This window comes from Nomascus leucogenys, chromosome 5 (assembly GCF_006542625.1).
Source record: "Nomascus leucogenys isolate Asia chromosome 5, Asia_NLE_v1, whole genome shotgun sequence".
Taxonomy (NCBI): Eukaryota; Metazoa; Chordata; class Mammalia; order Primates; family Hylobatidae; genus Nomascus; species Nomascus leucogenys.
The window spans coordinates 124,904,488-124,931,961 of NC_044385.1; the positions used below are offsets into that span (position 1 = coordinate 124,904,488).

At 41.8% G+C, this 27,474-nt stretch overlaps 1 protein-coding gene across 30 annotated transcripts in view; it reads right to left on the minus strand.

Annotated features, from left to right (window-relative positions):
• The window catches only part of DOCK9 (dedicator of cytokinesis 9), a 293,699-nt gene that overhangs the window by 174,512 nt on the left and 91,713 nt on the right, over positions 1 to 27,474 (minus strand). For 9 of the 30 annotated variants that reach the window (XM_030813621.1, XM_030813615.1, XM_030813618.1 and 6 more), the window contains exon 1: positions 9,865 to 10,160. The exons of the other annotated variants lie outside the window; for them this stretch is intronic. In XM_030813621.1, the coding sequence (XP_030669481.1) occupies positions 9,865 to 9,990 (126 nt within the window). In that variant the 5' untranslated portion in view covers positions 9,991 to 10,160. Of the gene's footprint in view, positions 1 to 9,864; positions 10,161 to 27,474 lie in introns of those variants that run through there. 30 annotated transcript variants of the gene reach the window in all.

Below are 27,474 nucleotides of genomic sequence, written 5' to 3' on the forward strand. Positions count from 1 at the left end.
AATCATGCATTTTTTTCCTACAAAAAAAAATCACAAATATTTTTCCTCATCCAGTGACTCGCCCCCAAAATGACAGCTTTTTAGTTTGAGGCTTTTAAGCTAAAGAATGTGTAAGTATAAACCTGCAGTGATCAATGTGGTAGCTACTAGCCACAGGTGACTACTGAGCACTTAAAATGTGATGATTCTAAATTCAGATGTGCTGTAGGCATAAAACAGACACCAAATGTCAATGACTTCCTAAGAATGAAATATAAAATACCTTTTTTTAATAAGGATTCAAAATGGAAATGGTAATATTTTGGAAATACTGGGTTAAAATTATATTACTAAAATAGTTACACCTGTTTCTTTTTACTTTAACTTGGCTACTAGAAAATTTTTAATTTGACCAGGCATGGTGGCTCACGCATGTAATCCCAGCACTTTGGGAAGCTGAGGCGGTGGCGGGGAGGGGGGGGTATCACTTGAGGCCAGGAGTTCGAGACCAGCCTGGCCAACATGGTTCACCCCATCTCTACTAAAAATACAAAAATTAGCCAGGTGTGATGGTGCACACCTGTAATCTCAGCTACTCGGGAGGCTGAGGCACGAGAATTGCTTGCACCTGGAAGGCGGGGGTTGCAGTAAGCCAAGATCACTCCACCGCACTGCAGCCTGGGTGACAGAGCAAGACTCTGTCTCAAAAAATAACAGAGCAGAAATTATATGTATGGCTCATGTTATATTTCTATTAGACAGCACTATTATAGACTGTAAGAAATTTTAATATACAGGTAACTTTTTAAACTTCATGGCAAAACAAAGGACAGTCCACTTCCTGAAATTTTTACTTGGGCAGACAACAGTTTGGAAAAAAATACCACATCAGAGATAAAAGTTAGGTCTAGTCTTGGTTCTATAAAGCAGCAGACCACATTCTCCAGTGTCTCCAATAGGCCCCACCTTTCTGAACTCTTTCTTCCTGGAAGAGCCATCTTCTTTGCCTGTATCTTGTGGACCTCCACCTTTTCCAGATATAATCAATTTACTGAGAATCTGTTGTGATAATGTCACACGGTGATTTTTCCAAGTGTACTATGACCATCAAATATGATATTAGGGTTTCAGCTACGGCTGCCAGGAAGAAGAGGTACTGATAACAGAAAGGGGTGTTGGCTAAGAGAGGAACAGGAAGGGGTTTGACTCTGGGAACCTATGTTTGCACTTCTGTACACAAAAGTACTCTGATAAAATGTTCACCAACATTTTAATAGAGATCAAAATCACAGATGCATAGGAGAGTAAAGGTGCAGAAAACCCACATCGCATGTAAGTCCAGTAAGTTCCTCTACTTGCATCCCTTTCTACTTTTTGGCAATTCAAGACATTTGGATATTGGTGGCTAAACCTTTGCAGGTGGAAGAGAGGCAAATGAAAACGTGAATGACTTTCAGATCTAGTCTTTCCTGTAGGCCCTTTCTGCAACCTTTTTTTGCCTATATATTCCCCAAAGAGTCACCAGGACCATGCTGAGAAGCGGGAGAAGGAAAAAAAAAAAAAAAAAAAAAAAAGAGCTTTGACATCATATCAGAGATCGAATACAAAGAAAACAAAACCACTCAGGTGGTTCTTGTTGGGCAGAAGCCCCACTAGTGAGGGAGACTGGAGTATAAACCTTCACTACAGTAAAGCAGAGATGCCTGACAACAAGCTGGAACAATGACGCCATGATGGGCTACAGGAGCACACAGTCTACTGGGAGATGTGGGGAGAGGGTTTGCAAAGGTTTCCCAAAGAAGCCGGCATGTGAGCTGGGGCTTGAGGCATAAATGAGGATTTTATCCTTTTATCCAGTGCGGTGCATGCCAGGCAAAGGCAGAGCTGTGCCCAGGTGTGAAAGCACCCCAGGTGGAAGGAAGACTGGAAAGCCGGGGTCAGGGCACATTTTGGAGGCTGCAGGAGATGAGGTCAGCAGGCAAATTCAGGGTCAGCCTCTGTGAATCAAGGAAGCCATGCTTCACTTTCTCTGCAAAGGAAGAGTCAGAGAAGACTTTCAAGCAGATAATTAACAACTATATCTGTGGGCTGTGTTGTTTTGTGTTTTGTTTTTGAGACAGAATTTCACTCTGTTGCCCAGGCTGGAGTGCAGTAGCTCCACCACAGCTCACTGTAACCTTGAATTCCTGGGCTCAAGCCATTTTCCCGCCTCATCTTCCCAAATAGCTAGGACTACAGGTCTGCCCCACCAAGCTGGGTTAATTTTTTTACTTTTTATTTGTGTAAAGACAGGGTCTTGCTATGTTTCCCAGGCTGGTCTCAAACTCCTGGCCTCAAGCAATTCTCTCACCTCAGCCTCACAAAGTACTGGGATGACAGGCGTGAGCCACCACGCCCCACCCATCTCTGAGTTTTAGAAACAGTGGTCTGATAGCATAATGCAGCATGGCTCAGTGTAAGTAAAGACAGAACGTGGTGGTGGAACAAGCAGTCCAGAGAACCTTCAGAGATAGGGGATCTGGAGGGCAGCCACTGCTACAACCTCTGTCTGATATGCAATGCAGTCCTGGCTTACAAATGCCAAGTGAGCCTCCTGTGAGTGAGTGCTGGCTCTCTGCACCGCTCGCTGCTGCCTTTCCCTTGGCAGTGACAACTCTCCATATTAAGGAGATCACAAAGCAGCATACAAGACTGGCTCCTCCCTGGGAACCTGGCAGAGTCCTTGAGACCCACTGGTAAGTGGCACTTACACTTGTCAGGAAAGGGAGCGCTGAAAATTTCCAAAGCCTCAAAATGTCATTCTAAAACAGACTTAGCACTAGTATATCACATTACAGGGTATTTCAAACTTCTGGAAAGTTGGGGGAAAACTATAATTTCCAATCCTTCTTGGTTCTAAAAGTATCCTCACAGTCATATGCTATCTGTAGGCTGGAGCTAGGTTGTCTTATTATCTCCTGCCTAGAGTGCCCTGCTAACTCCAAATTTTTGATTCATTTCCAGGTGGCCAACCCATTCCCTTGGTCTTACTTCTTACACTGGGTGGAATTCCAAGATCCCATTTTGTAGTTCCAACAACTCAAAACCCAAACAATTTTGAATAAACAAAGCTTAAAACCTGAAACTAAAACTCTACAGTGCTAAACCTGACTCCATCCCAGGTTATTCTGAGATCAAAGATGCTAACACTGGAGCTTGAGTCCCAGACCTTAGAGATTATGTACGACAGGCTCCTCATTTTACAGGTAAGAAAACTGAAGCCCAGGACGGTGGCGATCTGCAGAGATTGAGAGGCAGATGCAGGATCCAAATTAGGTCTCTGGTCTCTTGGCCCACCCGTGCCACCACCCAGCTGGACATTGTTCTGCAGCCTCATGTTTAACCGCTACCTTTCCAAGAGTAGAGCACACCTGCACAAATGGCAGCCTCTGTAAACACTATGGGGACCACAGTGCCCATTTTACTAATTAGGGAATAAACATTTCAGGATTAACCTGGATCATCTATAAATTTTTTAAAAAGGAAAATAGGGGCCGGGCACGGTGGCTCACGCCTGTAGTCCCAGCACTTTGGGAGGCCGAGGCGGGCAGATCACGAGGTCAGGACATCGAGACCATCCTGGCTAACACAGTGAAACCCTGTCTCTACTAAAAAATACAAAAAACTAGCCGGGTGTTGTGGCGGGCGCCTGTAGTCCCAGTACTTGGGAGGCTGAGGCAAGAGAATGGCGTGAACCCGGGAGGCGGAGCTTGCAGTGAACCGAGATCACACCACTGCACTCTAGCTTGGGTGACAGAGCAAGACTCCGTCTCAAAAAAAAAAAAAAGAAAATAGGGAGGAAAACGGGATGCCTGCAGACTCTTAGACTGTCACCAGTCTATGCTCCTATGTAACTTTCTGGGAAGATGATAAAATGTAACACCCAAGATAAGAGTGACTCCTGAGCGCAGCTCTATTTCATTCATATTTCTTAGTTCTTCACATGACCACCATTGTCTTCATGCTATTCAACCACTGTTGGTTATTACTTATAAACTGGCCTTTCTTTAACAATTTTTAAGTTTTTAAGGGCAGTGTGTTTTTCCTTTCTATCATTACAGTCTCAATGCTAAGTTCAAGTGAATACATTCATTTTTGTTCATGAATCGTGCATATGTATCCATGTATGGATTTTAGAAAACCTGACCCAAAGTCTACAATCCTGGCTCTGCCACTTATTCAATGTGTAACTTTGAGCAAGTTGCCTAACTTCTCTGTGCTCAGTTTCCTCGTCTGAAAAAGAATAGAGCCTGCCTCCTAGAGTTGTGAGGATTAATTGAAATAACATTTAGCAGGCATAAAACAGTTCCTGGCACAGAGCAGGGAACCATGTAAGTAGTGGCTATTTTTATTATTACATGACTATTGGCATTACCTTGCTACAAAAAAGTCACCGGCCATTCTCCCTCCGTGCTGATGGCAGATCATGAGAAAATACATGCCAGAGCTGGGTGGATTTTAGTTTTTAGTTTCCTATACAAGCAATTTTAGTTTTCTATACACTGCTACCCAGGAGGTAGCAGTGACTTGGCATGGCAACGAGGTAGGGAACAAACTGCTGAAGCCCCATGTCTGAGATCATTTTCCAGGCCTGGCATGGTAATTAGATTCACTCGGACCCTATCTAAGCATGCACTTCCCAAAGATTCCTTCCACCGACCGCTCCACAAAATAGGTGTGCAGCAGCAGGAGCCTCATGTAACACTGATCACATGAACAGTTAGGGGTTCAGCCTGCGCCTTCTGCAAAGCCTGGCTATGCCTATGTTAGCTGCTAAAATATCTGAAGCACGTCCTTCCTGGAGCTGCTGATGGTTTAAGTGTTGTCTGCCTAAGTGTCTAGAAAGGACAGGGCGGCATTAACACTCACTGTGCCTGATAAAGATCACATGAAAGCATTCCAGAGGAATGAACCCCTTCCTTCCTCATGCCTTGCTGCCTGGGGCGAGGGAGGGTTTTGATCTCATTCACCTCAATGCACTGTCCAATAAGATTGGCATGTCTCCATTCTTGTAAATGTGGGTTGAATTAATTAATGAATAAACAAATGAAACACACAAAGAGCATTGTAGTGAAGGTGTATGGCTCCGAATAAGTAAAATTTCCTGTTCTTGTCACCAGAATAGGTCACTATATAAAGCTTTTGGGAACATCTTTCTTTCACCATCCAATATTTTAAAAACAAGGAAACTACTTCTTAAATATTATTGATGTAATATCATTAATTATTTTTTTCTAAAGTTGCCTCTAAGGATGCAGGAAAACCTATAGGGCAGAAAGGCTTATTGTCTAAGTATAATTTAATTAACTCAATCACAGTCACCTAAAGTCTAATTGAAAATTAACAACATGATCATTGCCCATAAGCTTATACTTCACTTAGTCTGCTATTCCTAGAGCAAACAGAACTTCAGGGATAGGAAAGATTTTCTAGTCTCATTCCTCCTCTGTCTGGGAGACAGAAGAGTTCCCAGGTAATGTACTGGTGTGTCCAACCAGAAGCCAAGTCCTTCTACTACTTTCTACATCAAGTACTCGCACTGCCTTCTCACAGAGTTGTTTAGCTAGAGTAATCATGTGGTCATTCAAACATTAAAATAAGAACTAAAATTCTGCTTTTAACACTTGAGGATCTCAGGAAAATATGAGCCACCCAAAAGGTATCTCTGAAAAGAAACTTTTATTTTCTTTGAGACAGGGTCTTACTCTGTTGCCCAGCCTGGAGTCCAGTGGCGTGATCTCTGCTCAACCCCCCTAGGCTCAAGCAATCCTCCCACCTTAGCCTCTTGAGAAGCTGGGACTACAGGTGCATGCCACCTCGTCTGGCTAATTTTTGTATTTTTTGTAGAGACGGAGTTTCGCCATGTTGCCCAAACTGGTTTTGAACTCCTGAGATCAAGCAATGCCCACCTTGGCCTCCTAAACTGCTGGGATTACAGGCTTGAGCCACAGTGCCTGCTGATCCTTTTCAAAAAATACCTAATGAGTACACCTAACAGGAAAATTCAGCTCTTCTCAATCTTCACATCCTTCAACCTTAAAAATTCCCAAAATAAGACCTGTGCTGCAGTCCCTACCAGCCTCACAAAAGGAACCCAATGAAAGGGCTGCATAAACGGCATATAACCCAGTCTTTTTTGGCACTTTGAAGCCACACCTTTTTCCTTTAAACTGTTGAGCAGTAACAATTAGAATAAATTGTTTCCAGGAATTACGTTAGAGTTTTGGAGGGGGGTGGGGGGTAGGGGGTAAAAATAGGTATTCAAATATGAGCAGGGAAACTAACATGCAGACATCAAGAATATCCTGCCTGTTCCCCTGGTAGTGATTTCTAGCCCCCAAAGCCATTTCTCAGAGGGTTTGGCAGTAAGCCTGGATAGAAATGGGGAAGTTTCACCATGTGCTTCCTCCCTCACTTACTGTCACAATGCAGGGGACAAGACCCACCCATGTAGGTGCCTGTAAGTTGAACTTTGCAGCCTCTGAAACTTTATAATGTCCAAACACACATTCTCTTGGAAACACTAACTTTTAGCCGGTTGCAGTGGCTCACGCCTGTAATCCCAGCACTTTGGGAGGCCAAGGCAGGTGGATCACCTGGGGTCAGGAGTTCGAAACCAGCCTGACCAATATGATGACACCAAGTCTCTACTAAAAATACAAAAATTAGTTGGGTGTGGTGGCATGCGCCTGTAATTACAGCTACCTGGGAGGCTGAGACAGGGGAATTGCTTGAACTCAGGAGGCAGAGGTTGCAGTGAGCCAAGATCGTGCCATTGCACTCCAGCCTGGGCAACAAGAGCAACTCTGTCTCAAAAAAAAAAAAAAAAAAAAAAAAGAACAATTCCATCTCCAAAAAAAAGAAAGAAAAAGAAACACTAACTTTCCCTAACACTGAACAAGCAGCCACTGCTAAGGGAAACCTTCAAAGCGGCCCTGGCAGAGGAGAAAAAATATTACCCCCAATCATAAGGGCAGGAGGGAACTTACGATAGAAAGTTTCTAGAACAAATACTGGCTTGCCTACATGCTTTAAGATCTACTTACAGGTACATTTATGGTAGCCTCGTTACTAATGCAAACAAACAAATTGAACAACGATCTACTTATAGTACAGACCTAAAATGAGATAATATGCAGCCATTAAAATAATGGCATAGGCCAGGTGTGGTGGCTCACGCCTGTAATCACACTTTGGGAGGCCAAGGCAGGCAGATCACCTGAGGTCAGGAGTTCAAGACTGGCCTGACCAACATGATGAAACCCGGTCCCTACTAAAAATACAAAAATTAGCTGGGCATGGTGGCGGGCACCTATAATCCTAGCTACTCGGGAGGCTGAGGCAGAAGAATCACTTGAACCCAGGAGACAGAGGTTGCAGTGGGCCAAGATCGTACCACTGTACTGCAACCTGGGTGACAGAGTAAGACTCTTGTCTCAGAAAAAAAAAAAAAAAGCATAAATCCACATATGGTGACAAAAGATGTTATTGACGTGTTCTGGGAAAAAATTAACCCAGAAATCTACCATAATAGTACATTCTGTAAACACACACACACACACACACACACACACACGTTATACTGTTCTAGGCACAGGAGAAAGTCTGGAAGTATATACACCAAATTATTAATAATGGTCACCACTGGAGAGCAAAAACAAGGACACTGTCTTTCCTACTGCTACACTATTTGCATTTCTTGTTTTTCCTACTTCTATACTACATGCGTTAATTTTATCCTTTTTAATTTACGTAATATTTTTCCCCAAGGATTGTTTCTGTACATAACTAAAAACAGCAAAACTTTATTTCAAAATGCTACCTCCTGAATAAAGCATGTTACCTACATTTAAACGTCTCTAGGTATAATTCATTCAAATGATAGACAGTATTGGGGATTCTCACCAAACTCGTGGGCCACTGACATTATAACAATGAATAGTACTGCCACAAACAGGTTGCACAATGGTGTCTGCCTCCTTCTGAAAAATCATCTTGAGAAACCCAAGTTGTCTTTCCAGCAGTCTGTTGAACTCTTGTTTGCCAGTGGGCAGCGACAGCCACAGGTAAGAGATCTGCCCTGGGCAGAGGCCCTGCTGAAATATCCTTGCTTCTCTAATCTGACATTAGCTCTTTTTATCTTGTTTACCCTGCTGGAAGAAGAGAAACACTACCCGATAAGAAAAAACTTCTGGTATCACTGTTGGCTTCCTCACTCCCTCACACCTCTCTGCAGGTGCGCAGAGCTGAGATCACACTGCCATAAGCTGCTGGGCCCTGACAAGTGTTCCCACCAACTGCAGCTGTAGCCAGCACAGCTTTATCCATTGCAGTGGAAAAAGACCCCCAGGGGAACTGCCTGGAGTGAGATTTACCTAAACAAATAGCTGGGACATAAACGGCAAATTTCTTGAGCACTAGAAAGAGAAGTAAGTTTAAAAAGTCACTTGTGTGCTTAAAAAAAAATTGCACAGCATCTTTCTACAGTGTATTCAGTCCTGTAGACAAATATTTCCACACAGCTGGAGAATCACTGACAGAAGATTTTTAAGAATATTCACAAGGGAACCTAAACCACACAACTTCCTCCAAGAAATCCTAAGTTACATCAGCTGCTTTAAGCAGTGAAATCCATATAGCCTGTGAGCAACCCAACAGAGAAGCGGGCTATTATATTGGCAGCAAGGAATCCAGAACAATGAACTACATTTCTAGACGATGTAGCAGAGGGTGAAGAAAAGAAACCTAAATCTGTAAGATGAAAATCTGCAGTAAAAAAGACCATGATATTTTACTAACTTTTCAGTTCAGGGTTAGTAATATAGTTTTGAAGGCAATAAAATATAGGGCAGTCTCACGAGTCACAAAGAAAGCAACTCAGTTCAAATCAAATCTGTTATAGGAAAGTTTAAGTTCAGATTCTTAGACATTAATTGAAAATTAAGTAAATTAGTAAGCAAACACTTCATGGTAACATCAACTGAACCTCCACATTAAAGAAAAAAAAATCACTAAATAAAATCACTACATATTAGTTTAACAATCTCTTTAGCAGATAATTTGAAAGGCTCAATTGTCCCCCCTCTGCAGGGCATGCTGGTGGTTTTATGCAGCTTGCTTAAAAAATTATGCGCCTTTATTGTACTGAAGAAATTCCGAGAGAGAAGCACAACCTACTCACTGATGATAACAACACAACCATTTTTCACATTCCTCCCCTCCAAAGTCCACCAAAGCACTTGGCTTTAGCCAAATGCTGAGAGTTTAGCTGATGTTAAGAACAGAAACATTTCTATCAGCTGGTTCACAGTTTAGGTTCTTCCCTACTTTATTCAAGGCAAACCTCCTGGTAAAATGAGTGAGAAGAACATAGGTAATTTTATCCTTTCTAAACTATGTAATATTTCCAACAGTTATGTTCCTTAAAACCCCCCAATGGGACCTGCCTCATTTTCTCAATAGCATAAATAACGTAGAAAAGGTTTTAATTTTGCAAAGCACATCCTTTTTCAACCCTATAGTTGCAATTAAAATATGCTTCCCTGGGTTTACATTTGCAAACACTGCAGCTAGGTGGGACATAATTGTGAACAATACATAATTGTTCCATACAAAGAAACCTCCTAGAAACCACATTCCCCCACAAAATGTCAACATTTCTTTCTTCACAAAGAAGAATCAAAGGGGAATCGAAGTCATATTACAGGGAAAGAGTGGAGTTCACAAGGGACAAGCAGAGCAAGTTTTAAAATCAAAGACAGGCAACAGGCGTCAACCCCGTCCACACGCACAATAAGAACCCAGCATCGGGTAGACACAGCAACACTTTGTACGAGACCCTCTTACCGGCACAGGGCCCGGGCTCTCTGCTTCCACTTCGCCCTGAGCTGCATCCTTGTATTGCAGCGGGGACTCAATCACCAGTTCCTTTTTGACACTTCTACTACTTGTCCTGCATTTATCAGCCTGCATTCTCGGCTGAAAACGCAAGTCAGAAAGTCTGCAACTGGAACAGCTGCAAGTCCCTGGCCGTGCAAGGCACAGGCATGCCAGTGGTCCAAGGAAGGAAAGGAAACTGGCTTCCCAGGCACAAGTGGTCAGCCCCGCTGGCTGGGTCTGCGGAGCCTGTGGGGTGGGAAGGCATGACAGCGAAGGCCAGCCTCCAGGGGTGTTACTACTCCATGCAAAAGGGGAGGCTCCTACTTGCTGGCCAAAGGAAAACAAACTCCAAGCTGAACAATACACAGTGTACTGCCTCTCTGATAAAGACCGGCTTTATTGTGTCTGTTCCACACAGCGTGGGCCAAATCAATTGGAATCAAAATACTGCGGTGTTTAAAAGAAAACCAGTCACAGACTCCTTCATAATTACCTTAAATCTGAAGCTTGTGGAGCTTAAGAGACAGCAAGGTTGTCTGCTTGTTCTAAAATTCTTCCAGTTTTGGAATGCTTTCATTTGTGTTATGGCTAAACACCAAATGCCTGGCTGATGATTAAAGCAGGGAAGAGCTACCAGCAAGTATGTTCCCATAGCCTGCACCTCATAGGTACAGGTGGAGGAAATGAGTTTCACCCCACATGACAGACCACAGCATGAAACACTTAATTTATCTCCTATATGATGCCAGAAAGATGAGGTCATCAAAACATTTTCATGGGATATCGCATATCATAGTAAATGCATTTATTAAATAGAATATTACTTTAAGTCCAGGTGTGTGGGTATCAGAAGGTACCCCCAGTACTAGGTGCTGAGAGGATCACAGTAAAAGTATAAGGTAGAGTATCTCTCCCTTCAAGGAACTTCACATCTAGCTGGGAAGGCAAGAAGAACAGACATCATAAGTGATAAATTAATAAAATTAAGAGAGAGATGCACAAAAGCACAGGAAAATAGCTGGATCACCAACCTATGGTTCAATGGTGGTTTAGTAGCACCCAAAATATGTGTTCCTAAAAGTCTGTATTTTTATTATTTCCTCACATTTAACAGTGGAGTCTTTTTTATCTCTTGGGAAAAATTAAAACAGAGGTATTAAGGGATTTGTCTAAAAGTTATGTGGAAATGAACATTAAAGGCGGGATCAAATATTACTCTGTACTTCATGGATACTGCAGAGCTTCTCCTAGTTACTCTATTTCCTCGACATCAGGGAAGATTTAGTAACAGTAGACAACAAGCAGCAGCAGCAGCCGTAGCAGAAGCAGTAGCAGCAGCAGAAATAGTAGTAGTAGTAGTAATAGCAGTAGCAGTAGCAGTAGTAGCAGCAGCAGTATTCAGTCAGTCAACAACGAGAGTAGTTATCATGTAGCAACAATAGATGCCAGAGGAACTCTATCCAGGGAAATAACATAAACTATTATACAAGTCACAGGTACAAGTCTCCCACTTTCCAGACAAAGGAACGCAGCCAGGAGGGCTCAGAGGAGGCAGTGGGGAGAACTGAGATGCCACCCAGTCCCCACACGGCCGCCTCCCTCTCCCAGCACCTGCTGCAGCTGCCCTACTTCAAGAGTGAAGCTGAAGCTGGGTCTCTGCCACTTGAACACCAGGAACCCTTCTGAGTGTGAATATCAATTATGTAATGATCTCAAGGGATCAATGAGTCCATCAAATAAATTAATAGCTTCTATAATTTTTTTTAAACTACCCAATCTCTCAACCTTGGGTAGTCTTTCAGGGTTAATAGAAGTCCTCCTACCAAATCTGTGTTCTAAAATAATATTATCTATACATTTTAAAAATCTTTCTTTGTAAAGTTACAACAGAAAAAAACCCTGTAAGAAAAAACTCTCCCTTACGTATAGAGTTGAAATTACAGTAAAGTAAAAATTTAGGAATGTCCTACAAATCAGAGAAGAAAGGATGAAGCCACAAGCACGAAACAGACGAACTGAGCCTTAGTAAAGGACAGCCCAACCAACAACTCAGAAACCTTTTTGAAATGGTTCAAGAAGTTCTAAATAGTCCAGCTCTTCCTCAAATCCCCATCGCCATTAAGCCATCAGAATGTCTGGGCATTAATAAGAGAAATGCTATTCTATTTGTTATTGTTGTTTGAGACGGGGTCCTGCTCTGTAGTCCAGGCTGAGTGCAGGGGCACGACCATGGCTCACTGCAGTCTTGACCTCCTGGAGTCAAGGATCTTCCTGCCTAAGCCCCTCAAGTAGCAGGAACTAGAGGTGTGAGCCACTGTGTTCAGCCTACCCTATTTGTTGGGTCAAAATACCCTGGTATTCTGTAAGGAATGAGAAATGAACTTTAAGATATTTATTTAACAAACACGGTAAGTGCTGGCTATGGCCCATGCCCTGTTCAAGCCCTACAAAGATTGTTTATTTAATCTTCATAACAACTCTATGTAATACTGTTATCCCCATTTGACAGATGAGGAAACTGATGCCCAGAGACGTTAAATACTTGCAGAACGTTATACAGAGAGCAGGGGCAGTATGGATCCAGTGTACACACGCTTAACCACGATACTATGTTCAAACTGCTAAAAGGTACAATACCAATCATCAGTCAGCAATTAAAGACAGCAGCATCTGGCTTTAACTCTATCATGGGAGTGAAGAGGTAAAAAGGTCTTTAGATGGTCTTTAAGTGCCTTGTGCAAAGCAGGCATTCATTTGATGGTAACTACTGTATTGTTGCTATTCTCATTCCAACCTGAAGAAATTAATTTTAGTCTTAAACTCAGGGCTTTTGCTGTGTGACCTAAAATGACAATTCCACCAATCGTGTTGCTATCACACATTACAAAGCGCTTCAGCAACTCAGCATCAACCATTCTTCCCTCTCTATGGCTTGATTATGACAACTGCCTTCAAATACTCATCTTGAACCCCCCATGTTCACGTCATGAGCCAGGCCTTCTTCTTGAAGTTTTTCTATATTTTTCAAAATGGTTAGCAATTAGTTTATTTTTGTTTTATAATCAAGGAAAACACTTTTAATTCACTCTGAGCTTCCAAGTAGCCAGGACAAAAAGGAAAACATGATCAGTTCCATAATTTATATCATCAAAAGGAGAAAATATATCAAGTTGTAATGCAAGTAATTTGTTTGATTTTTTTTTTCAAGGCAGGTTTTGGCTCTGCTGCCCAGGCTGGAGTGCAGTGGTGCAATCTCAGCTTACTGCAACCTCCACCTCCTGGGCTCAAGCAATCCTCCCATCTCAGCCTCCCAAGTAGCTGGGACTACAGGCGCATGCCACCACACCCAGCTAATTTTTGTATTTCCTGTAAAGACAGGATTTCACCATGTTGCCCAAGCTGGTCTCAAACTCCTGGGCTCAAGCGATCCTCCCACCTTGGCCTCCCAAAGTGCAGGGATTATAGATGTGAGCTACCACGCCTGGCCCAAGCAAGCAAAAATTTTTTTAAATGCCTCACACAGAGATTTATGTAAAGGGGGACCATCAATGTACAATGTACAAGGCTGGCAATGTGTTTATAGGAAATGCAGCGACAAAATTCACATAGCTGTTTCCTACTACCATCTCAGAGCAATATACTGAAATCCAAGATTGAGAACAGCAATTCTGAGAGCAAGGCAGTCATCTGAGTCCACCGCCTTCCAGCTGGCCCACCTTATGAAAGAAGCGAACCCTGAGGGCGTGGAGGAGCGAAGAAACTGCTGTCAGCTTTCCCATCACACAACTTCTCAGGCAGTGCTGGCACTCTCCCCCGCTCACTTAGGACAGACCAACACTTTTGGAATCTGACTGTCAAGGAGAGTCACACGGCACCACATTTAACCTCAGATCCCAAGCCTCCAAATGGGATGTGGTTTCTCCAAAGGGCTCATGAGATTGATGTGTGAGGACATGAGGATGACATCCGGTTGGTGCGGCCACTAGAGGAAATGCCATTTTACCAGGACAGGAAGTAGGTGGCCACATTTTCCTTTACAACATTTCAAACAACAAGGTGTATGTCCGACCCCCGATTCAACTTCCACAAACCTGCACTGAGCTCCTACCATCTACTAACCTTGAGTTCCTTCACATGCCAGCTTGTTTAACCCACAACAAACACATCTATGAACACGTATGAAAGGTATAGAGTCTCAATGTTAAAAGAGAATGTTGTAAACCCTGTGGGGAAGAGGAAGGCTTCAGAAGCAGGATGGAATGAATGCTTCTGTAATGGGGTTCAGGTCTCAAATTTTAATATGTACACAAATTTATTATACAGCTTAGGTACTCAAAACCATGAAAACCTCACAAGAAATTTAAGAAATGTTCCAAGGGCAATTTGTGACTCAACGGAAAGCTAACTTTAAATGCAAAACTCCATCTTCCTCTTCCACCCATAAGATGGACTTCCATCACACTCTGATTAGTGGAAGGAGTGACTCTCTCTGTACAGGGAACTGCTACCCATGCCCAAGACCCAATTTAAATACCACCTTCCCCAAGAACCCCTCCAGCCAGAATGAATCGGCTCCTTCTCAGTTAACCCTCTGAGCACTACTTTTTACCCCTATTATGGAGCTTTTCAGAGTTTACCTTTTATTAAGTTTGCCCCGGTAGAAGAACCCTTTAGTGAGACTGTTAATTCACTGAGGGCAGGGACTGTATCTTAACCACCTTTGAGTAGCCTTAGGGACTAAAAGCACTCACAATGTATTTGCTGAACTGAATGCTGATAGCAGGTTTATCATCTTTGACCCTAAAGTGAAATAGTGTATTTGTAAAAATATGCAAACATTTTCATTTGTTAAGGGCCCAAATTAAGGCAATTGCTCGAAAATAAAAACCCAACAATAGTTTATTCATAAATCAAAACCCAACAATTTTCGCTACTACTAAAAATAAAAATGTTCCTTTCTCCCAGGTAAGAAAATTTTATTCTACAAAATTTGCTAGATGTTTTTTGAGACCAAGTGTATTTGAAAACAGTAAAACTAAAGTTTTAAAATGTACAAATAAATGTGTTTTTAGCAATAAATCTATATAAATTTTGAAACTATAGATACTGTAGCTAACCATAGCTAATAACCATCTGAGGAATAACAATACAAGGAATAAATCAATTATCTCAACCTAACAGAAGTTATTTACTGTCTTTATTAGGGGTTCTTGGCATATCAGAAGGATACTTAAAATATAACAATAAAGGCAAAAGAAAAATATGTATACACACACATATGTACACCTATATTACTTATATACGTGTACTTGTGTACACTCCAAAGTTATCATTCCTTTTCTCTTGTTCTGGGGAAGTAGAAACAATAAGTAGAAATTAAGAAAAAATGCAAAAGAAAACAAATGACTGAAGATTTTCCACAGTATACTGTTGCTGGTCAGCTTGCTGGCCAAAGAAAAGGTGGCACAAAAATGATCTGCCCTTCTGCAAAAGACAAAAGCATGGTAGACGGCAAGAGAGGTAGCAAAACAGAGAACAGAACAGCACTGCAGGCAACCGATTCAGGGAGTGAGGCAGGAAAGAGCCAGCGAGGGAGGAGAGAAAGCTACAGCAAGAGAAGATGTGGCGGCAGCCAGTGGTGGGAGGGGGAGAGAGTTTCTCGACCACAACGCTTAGGGCCTCTTAGAAGAGTTAATACAGGAAAAGATACATCTGATACAAAGTCTCATGCCCTCCTCAATTATTATTATTATTATTATTTTTTTTTTGAGATGGAGTCTCACTCTGTCACCTAGGCTGGAGTACAGTGGCATGACCTTGGCTCATTGCAACCTCTGCCTCCTGGGTTCAAGTGATTCTCCATTCTCAGCTTCCCAAGTAGCTGGGATTACAGGTGCCCACCACCACGACTGGGTAATTTTTGTATTTTCAGTAGAGACAGAGTTTCACCATGTAGGCCAGGCTGGTCTCGAACTCCTGACCTCAGGTGATCCACCCGCCTCGGCCTCCCAGTGCTGCGATTACAGGTGTGAGCCACTGTGCCCGGCCTCCTCAATTATTTTTTATCATTACAGATTTAATCAAATAGTCACAGAAATGTAATCCACATTATCACTTAGTCTAGTGTTTCTTAGCCCAGAATCCAAGGCTGAATGTTAAGGAAGGTGGTCCACAAACCCTCTAAAATTACATATGAAATTGTGTGTCTGTGAGTTTCCTAAAGAGAGGCCAAGGGAATTCACCTAGTTCTCAGAAAAGGGACCAATGGAGGGTCCTTCACTCATAGAACAAGGAGACCGAGGTCTGCAGTGAGGAGCTAGAGAGCCAACCAAAGTTCTGTGGTAAAAATCTCTTCCCATGGGCAGGTTCGCATTCTATTTAAGGAGGGGTAACAACAGGAATTTAAACATCAGGCATGAGGTAAACAAACAACCATTGGATGCCAATCAGCAGTGTCAACATGTGCACAGTCTACTCATTTGTTGACACAAGTCAGTAAATGGATCATTTGAAGCCTAATGCCAGTTGGACAACTCGAAGTCAGTAGTTGTATCTCCAAAACAGGGCAAATAACATAACCAATAAAAACTGTTTTCTAAGAACTTTAAAGGACATTGAGAAAATGCTCACACTATCACACACACACACAAGACTAAAAAAATTAGACTGTAACTACTGATTACCTCTGTTATATGGTACAATTAGTGATTCTTTTTCTCTCTAAAGTCTTCTATATTCTGCAAGTTTTCTTCAAAAGCTTTCATCACTTCTTTAGTCAGAAATCAGTGAGCTGGATTATGAGATAATGGTATAGAGGAAGCTCATGCTGGGGTTCTAGCCCCTCACTATGCCCCACAACAGCTGTGTGACATTAGAAAAAGTCACTTCACCTCTCTGGGCCCCACAAACTTTACCTGTAAAAGGAAGGACTTACATCAAAAAAATCTTTCCAGCTCTATATATCTATAATATTAAGTATGAGAACTTTCCTTATTGATGATATCTGGGGAAAAACAAACCACTCAATGGAATGCACTGACCTACTATATACAAAAGAAAAACACAAAGACAGAAAGTGGGTACCTTTCTAAACATGTCAGATTCTCATTTCCAACAGAGCAGGGGCTGAGCCAAGGAGCCAGCAGACAACAAGAACTATAACAGAACTATAATGTGCTATCAGTGAAGAAGACTGTGGGGGTGGAGGGGTGGGCAGGTAGTGGTGGGGCCTGCACTCCCAGCTCTGGGAAAACCCACAGCACTGGCACAGCAGGGGGCAGTCCCTAAAGAAACCTGTGTTTCCAGGTGAGGAAGCTAAGATGGGAGAGTCAGGCTGACGAAGGACACATCCCACTGTTTAGAGAAGGCTCGGTCTGCAGCCATGGAAGGTTTAAGAAGCTTCTCAGTAAAGACAGCCCCACCCCCACCTGTAACATCCTCCCCCATTTCCTGGCCTTCATTTTTCCATAGGCTCTATCACCATCTGGCATCCTATTCCACTTTTCTTATTTAATGTCTGTCTAACCTTCCCTACCCCTGGGTAGAAAGCTCCACGAGGGCAGCATTTTTGCCTGTTTTGTTCGTTGCTGTGTCCCCAGGTCCTAAAACACTACAGGTGCTGAGAAAATATACATTGAATGAATTTACTGAAGGGTCAGGATCCTCTCAGTTTGGAAATGGAGCTGTTAAGCTCTGGACACCAATGGTTTTTCTGTAAACTATCAATTTATTTTGATCGTGATAACAATAATTCAGTTAGCTAATGTCAATAATTTATTTTAGAGATGGAAACTTACAAAGCCAAGAGAAACATAATGTGCCTGGGATTTTTCTCAGGAAACTAAACTCCTGGTATGGGTTACCAAAACCTGGCCTCAACCTTGTTTCGTGTGATCTGTGACTGTTTTATCTCCCTTCCTCAGCTTTGAGCGCTGGGTGAGGAGGGCAGGGGGCTATCCCCCTACTCCACCCCACGCCCGGCACAGTATTGTGTACACAGTAGGCAATCCATAAATGCTTGCTTCTAGAATAAATGATGAAGCTGCCTCACTTTGGTATGATTTATCACAGGAGTTCACAAGCTAGAATTTTCTCACTTTCCTCACTACATCACAAATGCTGAGGTTAAGGGCCAGAGAATGTATTCTTCATGAAAAACATGATCAAAACTTTTTAAAAAGTGCTCAAGTTTTCCTTTCTAAATAAAATGCATCATCCAAGTATAACTGAAAGACAAATGTTCTTTTGTTCACTTCTCCCCTCTCCAGCTCCCAAAGCACCCTAGTGGAAAACACAAATTGCCGCCCTTCAAGTTCATTGGTTTTGTAGACCTTATATTTGTACGTTAAACTTACTTAAAGCAAGTTCCTTCAGTGCTTACATGGTGCAAAGCTGGTGGACCATCTCAATTTATAGGTGATGGAGATGGACCAAGCTAGCAGGAGTCACAGTGTCACAGTTCACAGCAATCAGCTATCTAGCATGGGGGACAGAGGGGACAGGCCGCCAGGCCAACTCGAGTCCTACTTCTGCAAAAAGGAACACACTCTCAGGTTACAAGGGGAAAGTCCACTAGAAACTTTACAAAGGGAATTGCAGCATTTCCCCTAGCACTTCTGGCTGAATTTAGCTTGCATTTAGAAGACAATGACCATGTATAGTAATAACGGCTCCCCAACAATCATCTGGAAGTCCCCTCTTCTAAAAAGCAATAGGTTATATCCCTTCCATAAAATAATATCATCAGCAGCAAAGATGATGTATCCCTTTCTCATCCTGCTGCCTACAGGAGGGCCTTCTATTTCCTCCAAGCTCATTGTAACCGATTTCCTATGTGAACTTAAGAGACCGCCAAGAAATAGAAAACACTGCCAGATAGTTTTAGGGGCTCACACGTTGTTATTCCTGGGCCACACGTCCTAAGAAGTCAAACTTTTCCCCCTGGGTGCTTGTAAAATATATAAGTAAACTGAATTAAACTTATTCACAGGTAGATATGCTACAAATAAAGGTGACTAGAGTTGGAGATATAAACATGGCAGGTGAGGAGGGTGAATGCTAAGGAAGGCCATCAAAGCCTCCCTTCTCTCTGCTGTCAAATCAAAGCACACATCAGATAACTTAGAAGTAATCTTAGTCTGTTCAGCAGCTTTATTAAAAGACCAAAGGTCGCTGCAGCACCATCACCATCTTCACCACCACCACTACCACCACCACACCACCAATGGGTTTCTGTTACATTTCCAAATAACTTCCAAATTGCTTAAAGATTTGATTTTAAACGTTTTCATCACAAAAAAAATTTATTAAAGTGTCAGGCGATAAATATTAGCTTGATATAATCATTCCACAATGTAAACGTATCAAAACATCACATTGTACCCCATAAATATATACAATTATTTGTCAATTAACATAAAATTTCAAAAAGAATTATACATGCAACACAACGGGTTTCATCTTCCCCTCTCGAACAAAGAAAAAAACTCTTCTAAGAAAAGTGTGGTTAAAAAAGACAATGAGACGTTTAATCAAACTCTGAAAACTGGAACACTGGTGGATATGAACATTCCACTGGCCCATCTACAAAGAGCTAGGTCTTAAGCCTTTCTGTCGTTTCAAAAACAGGTGGTTAAATACAAAACAAGTGAGGTTTACAATGTTACATAAGCATTTAAGAACTCTCCAGACACACTCTTCCATTTATGCTTTGCCAAGACCTAAAGCTAGAAGTCAATACTTTATTATAACTGTGCCACAGGTGAGCAAGAAAAACATTTAAGGGACCCCCGCCCCCCTGCACACACATTTGACATACATCCTTATTCAATTTAGTTCAATTTAACCCTTGATGCTCTTATGAATTAAATAGCTTATCAAAAGTTCACAGTTACTATGCTTTGGAATTATGTTCCAAAATTAACATAACTGGTAAATAATAGATCCGAGTATTTTTAAGTTTTATTTCAAACATAATTTTGTCTCCTTTTTGAGCATGTATCTCCTTTGGGAGAGCCACAGAAAATATTGGAGAGCTGTCTAAGGCCTGAAACTATTAGAAGATAACAGCATATAAATTTTTTTAAAAAAAATTTAAAAAAACATTAAATTAAAAAAAATTAATGTTAACAGTAGTGTGTCTGAAATGTGAAACAAATGGCTTTTATTTTCCCTTCTTTCTACTTATCTGTATTTTTAAAATTTTCCTTTAAAAGTATGAATTACTTTAGGCACTTTAAAAAAAATTTTAAAGCTATTTATTACCACTTGGGAAATATTTTAAAATAATGTCCAGGAAAGTAGCAAATGCTTGCAGGGTGCTTCCTTCAGAGCTGGGACCAGAGGCAGGTGAGCGAGGTATTCATTTCGGGAACAAAATATACAAGGGCACTAAAAACTCAGTAATTGAGATACTATTTTAATGAAATACTTAAATTTAAAAATAATACCTTCCAAAAGCCATGATAAACAGTCAAAACTTGAAATAAAGATAGGAACAGTATTCCAGGTTATTTTCTTTTGCCTCAAGTTCCAGTGGTACTGGGATAAGCACTGTATCTGGTCCTCTGTCCACCCTGAGACAGGTCTCTTATTTTACAAAAGAGGAGAGCGAGACACAGAAGTTAAAGAACTGGTTCAAGGTCAGAGCTGTCACGTGGCAGAACTACTTTAAACAAATTCTTTAGAGGTAATTTTTACATTCCTTCACCAGAGAGACAAAATCAACACCCATTTTTAAAGGTACAAGTGACCAGATCTTCAAATACCATCCACTGTAACTATAAAGACTTAAAACTCAAGCTCAACATTCTTATTCTTTAGAAGATAAGTAATACAACAGGGCAATCTGGGCAAAGGACCCAAACCCTACTGTATTGAAACTTTTTTATTTTATTTCCTTGTGCACACATAAATGAAGCTCCTCATGGCTGAAAAGTATTGAGCAGAGGGAGGAAAAGAGGAAATGCAGACGCAAGAACAGGGATTCCTCCTCCCACATTAATTCCCCTGTGAAAGAAGTGGGGAAGGATCTGGAGATTTCACTCCCAGGGTAGGACAGCATCCCCACGTACTGAACTGCAACCACTGGCCGGGGGCCACCCTTCAGCCACTGTCTTCAGGGCTGACACACCCTGGCCCTTCCTCACCACTCCCTGCCTCAAACCTTTGCAGTAAGAACACTATGTTGCCTCATGAAGCCTCACCTCATGTCTCCAGAAATGCTGTCAATCTGCAATGTTCGCCCACCTCTTCCTGATCTTAACCTGTCAAATGCCTACTCACCTTGGAAGGTTCTCCTCTTTCATGAGGCCCTCCAGAATATTCCATCCCAAAGAATATTTTCCTCCTTGGTACTCCAGCAAAAGTGAGGTGAAGCCAAGACCCCTGTCTTGTAAGGGTTGCCAAACCTAGTTCTGCCTCAAGTCATTTTGGGAGCTTGAAAATTAATAATAATGATGATGATAATAATAATAATAGAGATTCCAGGACCTCACCCAGAACTTCTGAATCGGAATCCTGAGCTGAGGCTCAAGGATCTGAATTTTGCACAACTCCCCAGGTGAGACCTATGCTGCAGGCTTTTACCCACCCAGGTTTCGGAATCACTGATCTTAATATAACTTAAGATACAAGAAGAACACCCACAATGTTTAACCACAGATCCAAGACAAGGAAACATGAATGGGTTCCCAGAAATATCTCTGCACAGATACGACACATATGAGGGTATTTGGCTGAAAGTGAGAGGTGGAGTGGGGTAGAAATTGAAGCCAAAAGTTTACCATCCTCCACAGGACAGAACACACACCTTAGCCTTATTCCAAATGCCATGGTAGACATCGACTCATTAATGACCGATCATTTTCTATTTAACTGACATTTTTAGAAAAAAGAAAACTTTGTATAGGGTTCATACTATACAAAATCTTAGAATCACCATTCCCCCTCTTCCCCCACTCCTCCTTCCACTCTCAAGTAAAATGCCTTTCAATTTCAAACCAATAAGAAAGGGTCTACAGAGCAGTACAGTATTCACATATCTTTCAAATATTTGTAATTGTGTGATCACATATTGAAACACTTGCTTAGCAGTATACTTTTCCAGAACAAAACCAACCCTAGTGTTCTGCTGCCTACAATTCAGTCACAAACGCCTTAGTTGCTCACAGCCTCAGTTATAAGCTCTTGAAATTCAAGTTCAAATGTTTGACCATCATAGGATGGTAACTGAAAGCAATGAACCAATCTGTTTAGAGAAGAATAAAGGCATTTCTAAGGTTTTCCTTTCTCTCCACCATAAGATGAAAAAAAATGCAGAAGTCACGTCTTCTGTATGCATTCTTCACAATTCACTGCAATGAAAATAAAGCCCCATCCAGTGTTACAGACTTAATGTACTATTATTTTCCTTTTAAACACAATCTGTTACTCAGACACTGTATTGATATAACTTTCGTGAGCTTGTCTGTACCCTGGTATAAGACTTGAAGAAAAGACAGTAAAATAAAAAATCTTTATTATTATTATTATACTTTAAGTTTTAGGGTGCATGTGCACAATGTGCAGGTTTGTTACATATGTATCCATGTGCCATGTTGGTGTGCTGCACCCATTAACTTGTCATTTAGCATTAGGTATATCTCCTCATGCTATCCCTCCTCCCTCCCCCCACCCCACAACAGTCTCCGGAGTGTGATGTTCCCCTTCCTGTGTCCATGTGTTCTCATTGTTCAATTCCCACCTATGAGTGAGAATATATGGTGTTTGGTTTTTTGTCCTTGTGATAGTTTACTGAGAATGATGGTTTCCAGTTTCATCCATGTCCCTACAAAGGACATGAACTCATCATTTTTTATGGCTGCATAGTATTCCATGGTGTATATGTGCCACATTTTCTTAATCCAGTCCATCGTTGTTGGACATTTGGGTTGGTTCCAAGTCTTTGCTATTGTGAATAGTGCCGCAATAAACATACGTGTGCATGTGTCTTTATAGCAGCATGATTTATAGTCCTTTGGGTATATACCCAGTAAGGGGATGGCTGGGTCAGATGGTATTTCTAGTTCTAGATCCCTGAGGAATCGCCACACTGACTTCCACAATGGTTGAACTAGTTTACAGTCCCACCCACAGTGTAAAAGTGTTCCTATTTTTTTTTAAGCAAGTTTTGTTTGGCAGCATTTTACAATTGAGACTATGTTAAATAACACGTTCCCCAACAACTCATTTTGAAATAACTGCAGCACATACTACTACAGCTTATAGCTATTCATTAATTTGGGGAAAAACATGAGACTTCTAGATTAATTACAAGAGACTTAAGGCGACCACAAGTGCTGGTGGATTTGCTCCCCAAGGCTGGTGTGCCACCTCCATGTTTCCACTTACCTCAGGGACACACATCCACAAAAATGAGGATAGACAATCCCATGGTCAAGTTCTTTTCAGCTCAAACTCTGCAATTCAGCAATACATATAAGCACCCCAGTTAATGGGCTCACTTTATCCTTCTACTATACTAATTTTGTCATACTCTATGCGACCCAGCACTTATCACAAAAGAGAACACCTTAGGACTCTCACTAAAGTAGTCAAAAGAACCAACAGGAATGCTCTCCTGTATTTACTCATTAATCCATTCATTAATGGATGGATTCATGCATTAAATTCCTTCCCTGCTCAATCACTCAGCAAGCATTTCGTAACCACTGAGCGCTGCACAAGGATTGGGAAATAAGGAACACACAATCTAGTTCAAGAGTACGATGTCTGAAAGTGGACTAAAAGGGATGCAAACAATTTCTTTTTTTTTTTTTTTTTTTATTTTTTTGAGATGGAGTTTTGCTTTGTTACCCAGGCTGGAGTGCAGTGGCATGATCTCAGCTCACCACAACCTCTGCCTCCTGGGTTCACACGATTCTTTGCCTCAGCCTCCCCAGTAGCTGGGACTATAGGCATGCATCAGCATGCCTGGCTGATTTTTGTATTTTTAGTAGAGACGGGGTTTCACCATGTTGGCCAGGCTGGTCTCGAACTCCTGACCTCGTGATACTCCTGCCTCGGCCTCCCAAAGTGCTGGGATTACAGGCGCGAGCCACCGCGCCTGGCCGCAAACAAGTAATTTCAATAACAAGTGTGACAGGAGTAGCTAGACCTGTGCTGGCCAATATGGTAGCCACTAGCCACACGGGGCTACTTGAGATTTGCCTAGTTGAACCTGGATGTGCTATATACACTGGATTTCAAAGACTCTGTGTAACAAAAAGAATGTAAAATATCTTGAGTTTTTTTATTGATTACTTATTGAATAATATTTGAATATACTGGGTTAAATAAAATATATTAGTAAAACTGATTTTATCTGTTTCTTTTTATGGTTTTTAATATAGCTAGCAGAAAATATAAAATTATATATAAATATAAATTACATATATACATATATTAAAATATTATATTTTTAGTGGAGAGTGTTGGACTAGACAATCCCCAATCCTGTCTCTTCTTCCTAGGCAGTCGACTTTCCAATCTCCTTGGCAGTGAGGCTGAAACTATGTCACTAGGTTCTGGCCCAAGAAAAGAGTAAAAAAAAATAATAATAAGGTCGCAGAGTCCAGGCGCAGTCAAGGAACATGCTGCTTGATCATCCTTGCTTTCTCTCCACCTGTGGGGCCACTGGATGCCGGGAATCTGGGGGAGCCTGAGGCCCTGGCTACACAGGAGCCACAGAGGTAAGAAGCCAGGCTCCTTAATCATCACATGGAAGACCACTGCATGTACACCTGGTGGGATCATGTCACACATGAGAAATAAACCTGTACAGTAGGAAGCTACAGCAGTTAGCCTACCCTGCCTAACCAATACAGTGAAAAAAACATGCCACAACGGGAGGGATGGCTGACTACCTGCTGAGGAGTTATCAGGATAAGCTTCAGGAGATGAGGTGCTATTTGAATGGTGTCTAAAAGGTGGTGGTTCCCAAACTCTATCATGTCAGGATCATTTAGAGAGCTTGTTAAAACAGCCCACTGGGCCCTCTTCTGATCCTGTCTCAGAAGATCCAGCTCAGGTGGTCTATGTGGGAGTGTCAGCCCCTTAAGGGCACACCGATCTCCCCCAGGCCCTCTTCGGAGCTACCATGAGCCTCCCCTCCCAGCTTCCCTTCAGTTGTGTAGGTCCACTCAGTGGGTCTGGAATGCAGCTGATATGGTTTGGCTCTGTGTCTGAACCCAAATCTCACCTCAAATTGTAATAATCCTCACGTGTCATGGGAGAGATCCGGTGGGAAGTAAGTGAATCATGGGGCCAGGTTTTTCCCCTGCTGTTCTCATGAGTAAGTCTCAAGAGATCTTATGGTTTAATAAAGGGGAGTTCCCCAGCACACCCCTCTTGCCTGCTGCCACATAAGACGTGCCTTTGCTCTTCCTTCGCCTTCCACCATGATTGTGAGGCTTCTCCAGCCATGTGGAACTGTGAGTCCATTAAACCTCTTTCCTTTATAAATTACAGTCTCAGGTATGTCTTTATTAGCAGCATGAGAATTGACTAATACAGCAGCTGAGAATCCACAGCTCTGATGCTGCTGGCTCAGGGAGCAAACTTGAAAAGCAAAGTGTTAAAGAATAAGCAAGATGTTCTGAAGCAGTGAAGAGAGTAAAAGGTGTTTAAGCAAAAAGGAAGTACATATCCAGGAAGGTGTGGAAGTCTGAAAGAGCACGGTGTGTTTGGGAAACAGCAAGAATTTAGGTGAAGCAGCACCCCCAGCGTGGGAAAGCAGGAGAAAAAGCCAGAAGAGTAGGTGGAATCAGAATGAAGACAGCTGCAATCTGTAGTCAGGAGTTTGGACTCTGCCTCCTCAATGAGAAGTGTAAAACACAGCCTCTTTTCCACAGCATATGCAGTAATAAAAATAATTACTCTAAAGTAAATATGGGTATCTGGTAGTTAATACTTCAATTACCGGCACAATTCCTGGGTAAATGACAGGGGCATAATATGGTAACTTGATCATTACGGACTCCGTATGAAACTCCAAATTCCTAATTCTCAGATTCTCTACCCATATATTGTTATCTCATTATGTGACATGAGAAACAATTTAAGCAGAGTAACATTTGCCTTCAAATTTACTTCACAGCAGCCTTTGAGAGGTAGGAAATTTTTTAAATTGTTCCTAGAAAGAGGTGTATAATTTACATGAGAGTGTCTATTATTTTAGGTGGCTGTCTTGGAGAGAAGCAATCAGAAATAACAAACCACGATAAAGAAAGGAAGACTGATGGGCTTGTGATCAGTGAAGGAAGGCAGTAACTATGGAAAACAATATGTCTTCACTAGGAATACTTTCCAGTAGTTCAATCCCGCTATTCAGGACAGACCAAAAACAAAAAAGCATTTCCCAACTCACCAAAAGGATTAAAAGCCAGATGTTAGCAGTGGGCTAGATAACCTCTAAGATCACTGCAAACAATATTCTACAAGCCACAGCCTAGTTTATGACTACATCAGATTTCCATGTCCACCGCAAGTGTGTGAACAGACAGGCAACATAACCCGGCTAGAAAGGACAGCTAAGTGCAAGATACTGATACAAGCCTGCTGCCAGTGCTGAGTCCAAGTGAATGCTGGGGAAAGAATTTAGGAAGTGTTTTTGTCTCTAAAAATGCTAAGAGGAAAAGTTCTCTTTGAGCTAAATATATTTATTCGCTCCATATAGAAATCTAATAGTCCCTTTTGATCATTTAGAGAGAACAAAATAATTAAAAGTTTGTTTGGGCCGGGCGCAGTGGCTCACGCCTGTAATCCCAGCACTTTGGGAGGTCGAGGCGGGCGGATCACAAGGTCAGGAGATCAAGACCATCCTAACATGTTGAAACCCCGCCTCTACTAAAAATACAAAAAATTAGCCGGGCGCGGTGGTGGGCACCTGTAGTCCCTGGAGGCTGAGGCAGGAGAATGGCGTGAACCCGGGAGGCGGAGCTTGCAGTAAGCTGAGATCGCGCCACTGCACTCCAGCATGGGTGACAGAGCGAGACTCCGTCTCAAAAAATAAAAATAAAGTTTGTAAAGTTTCTATTGTAAAAAATAAAGTTTGTTTTTTAAAGTTTATTAAATGTTTTCTCTCACTGTAGTTAGAATTATCTAATATGTGAAATTTGCTTATGTTGAAAATTCAAGGAAGTAAATAAGTTGTACTTCAAAGAGAAAAAAATATTATTACTATCAACAATAAACCTTAATATCATCAAGCTGCAATGTGAGATTGCGGGCAATCCAACTCACAGGAGTAAATGGGTGATTGAAGGAAGAGCTCCTTGCAAAGCTGGGTTTGGGATGGTCCTTAAAGAATAAGAAATATATTAAAATAAAAAAGCTTTAAAATAAAAAAAATTAATCAATGGACTAGACTTTATCTACTTTAGGAAAGTCTACTGCAGGTGAAGGGCTGTTGGCGTGAGTCGCAGCAGAAGCTGGGGTGCCCACCATCTCCTAGGACGGAAGCTGTTCTGCCCACTTGAGCTTGTTCTGAGCACTTCTCCTTTGTAATCTGAAGCATCAGGTATTCTCATCTAGTGGTTC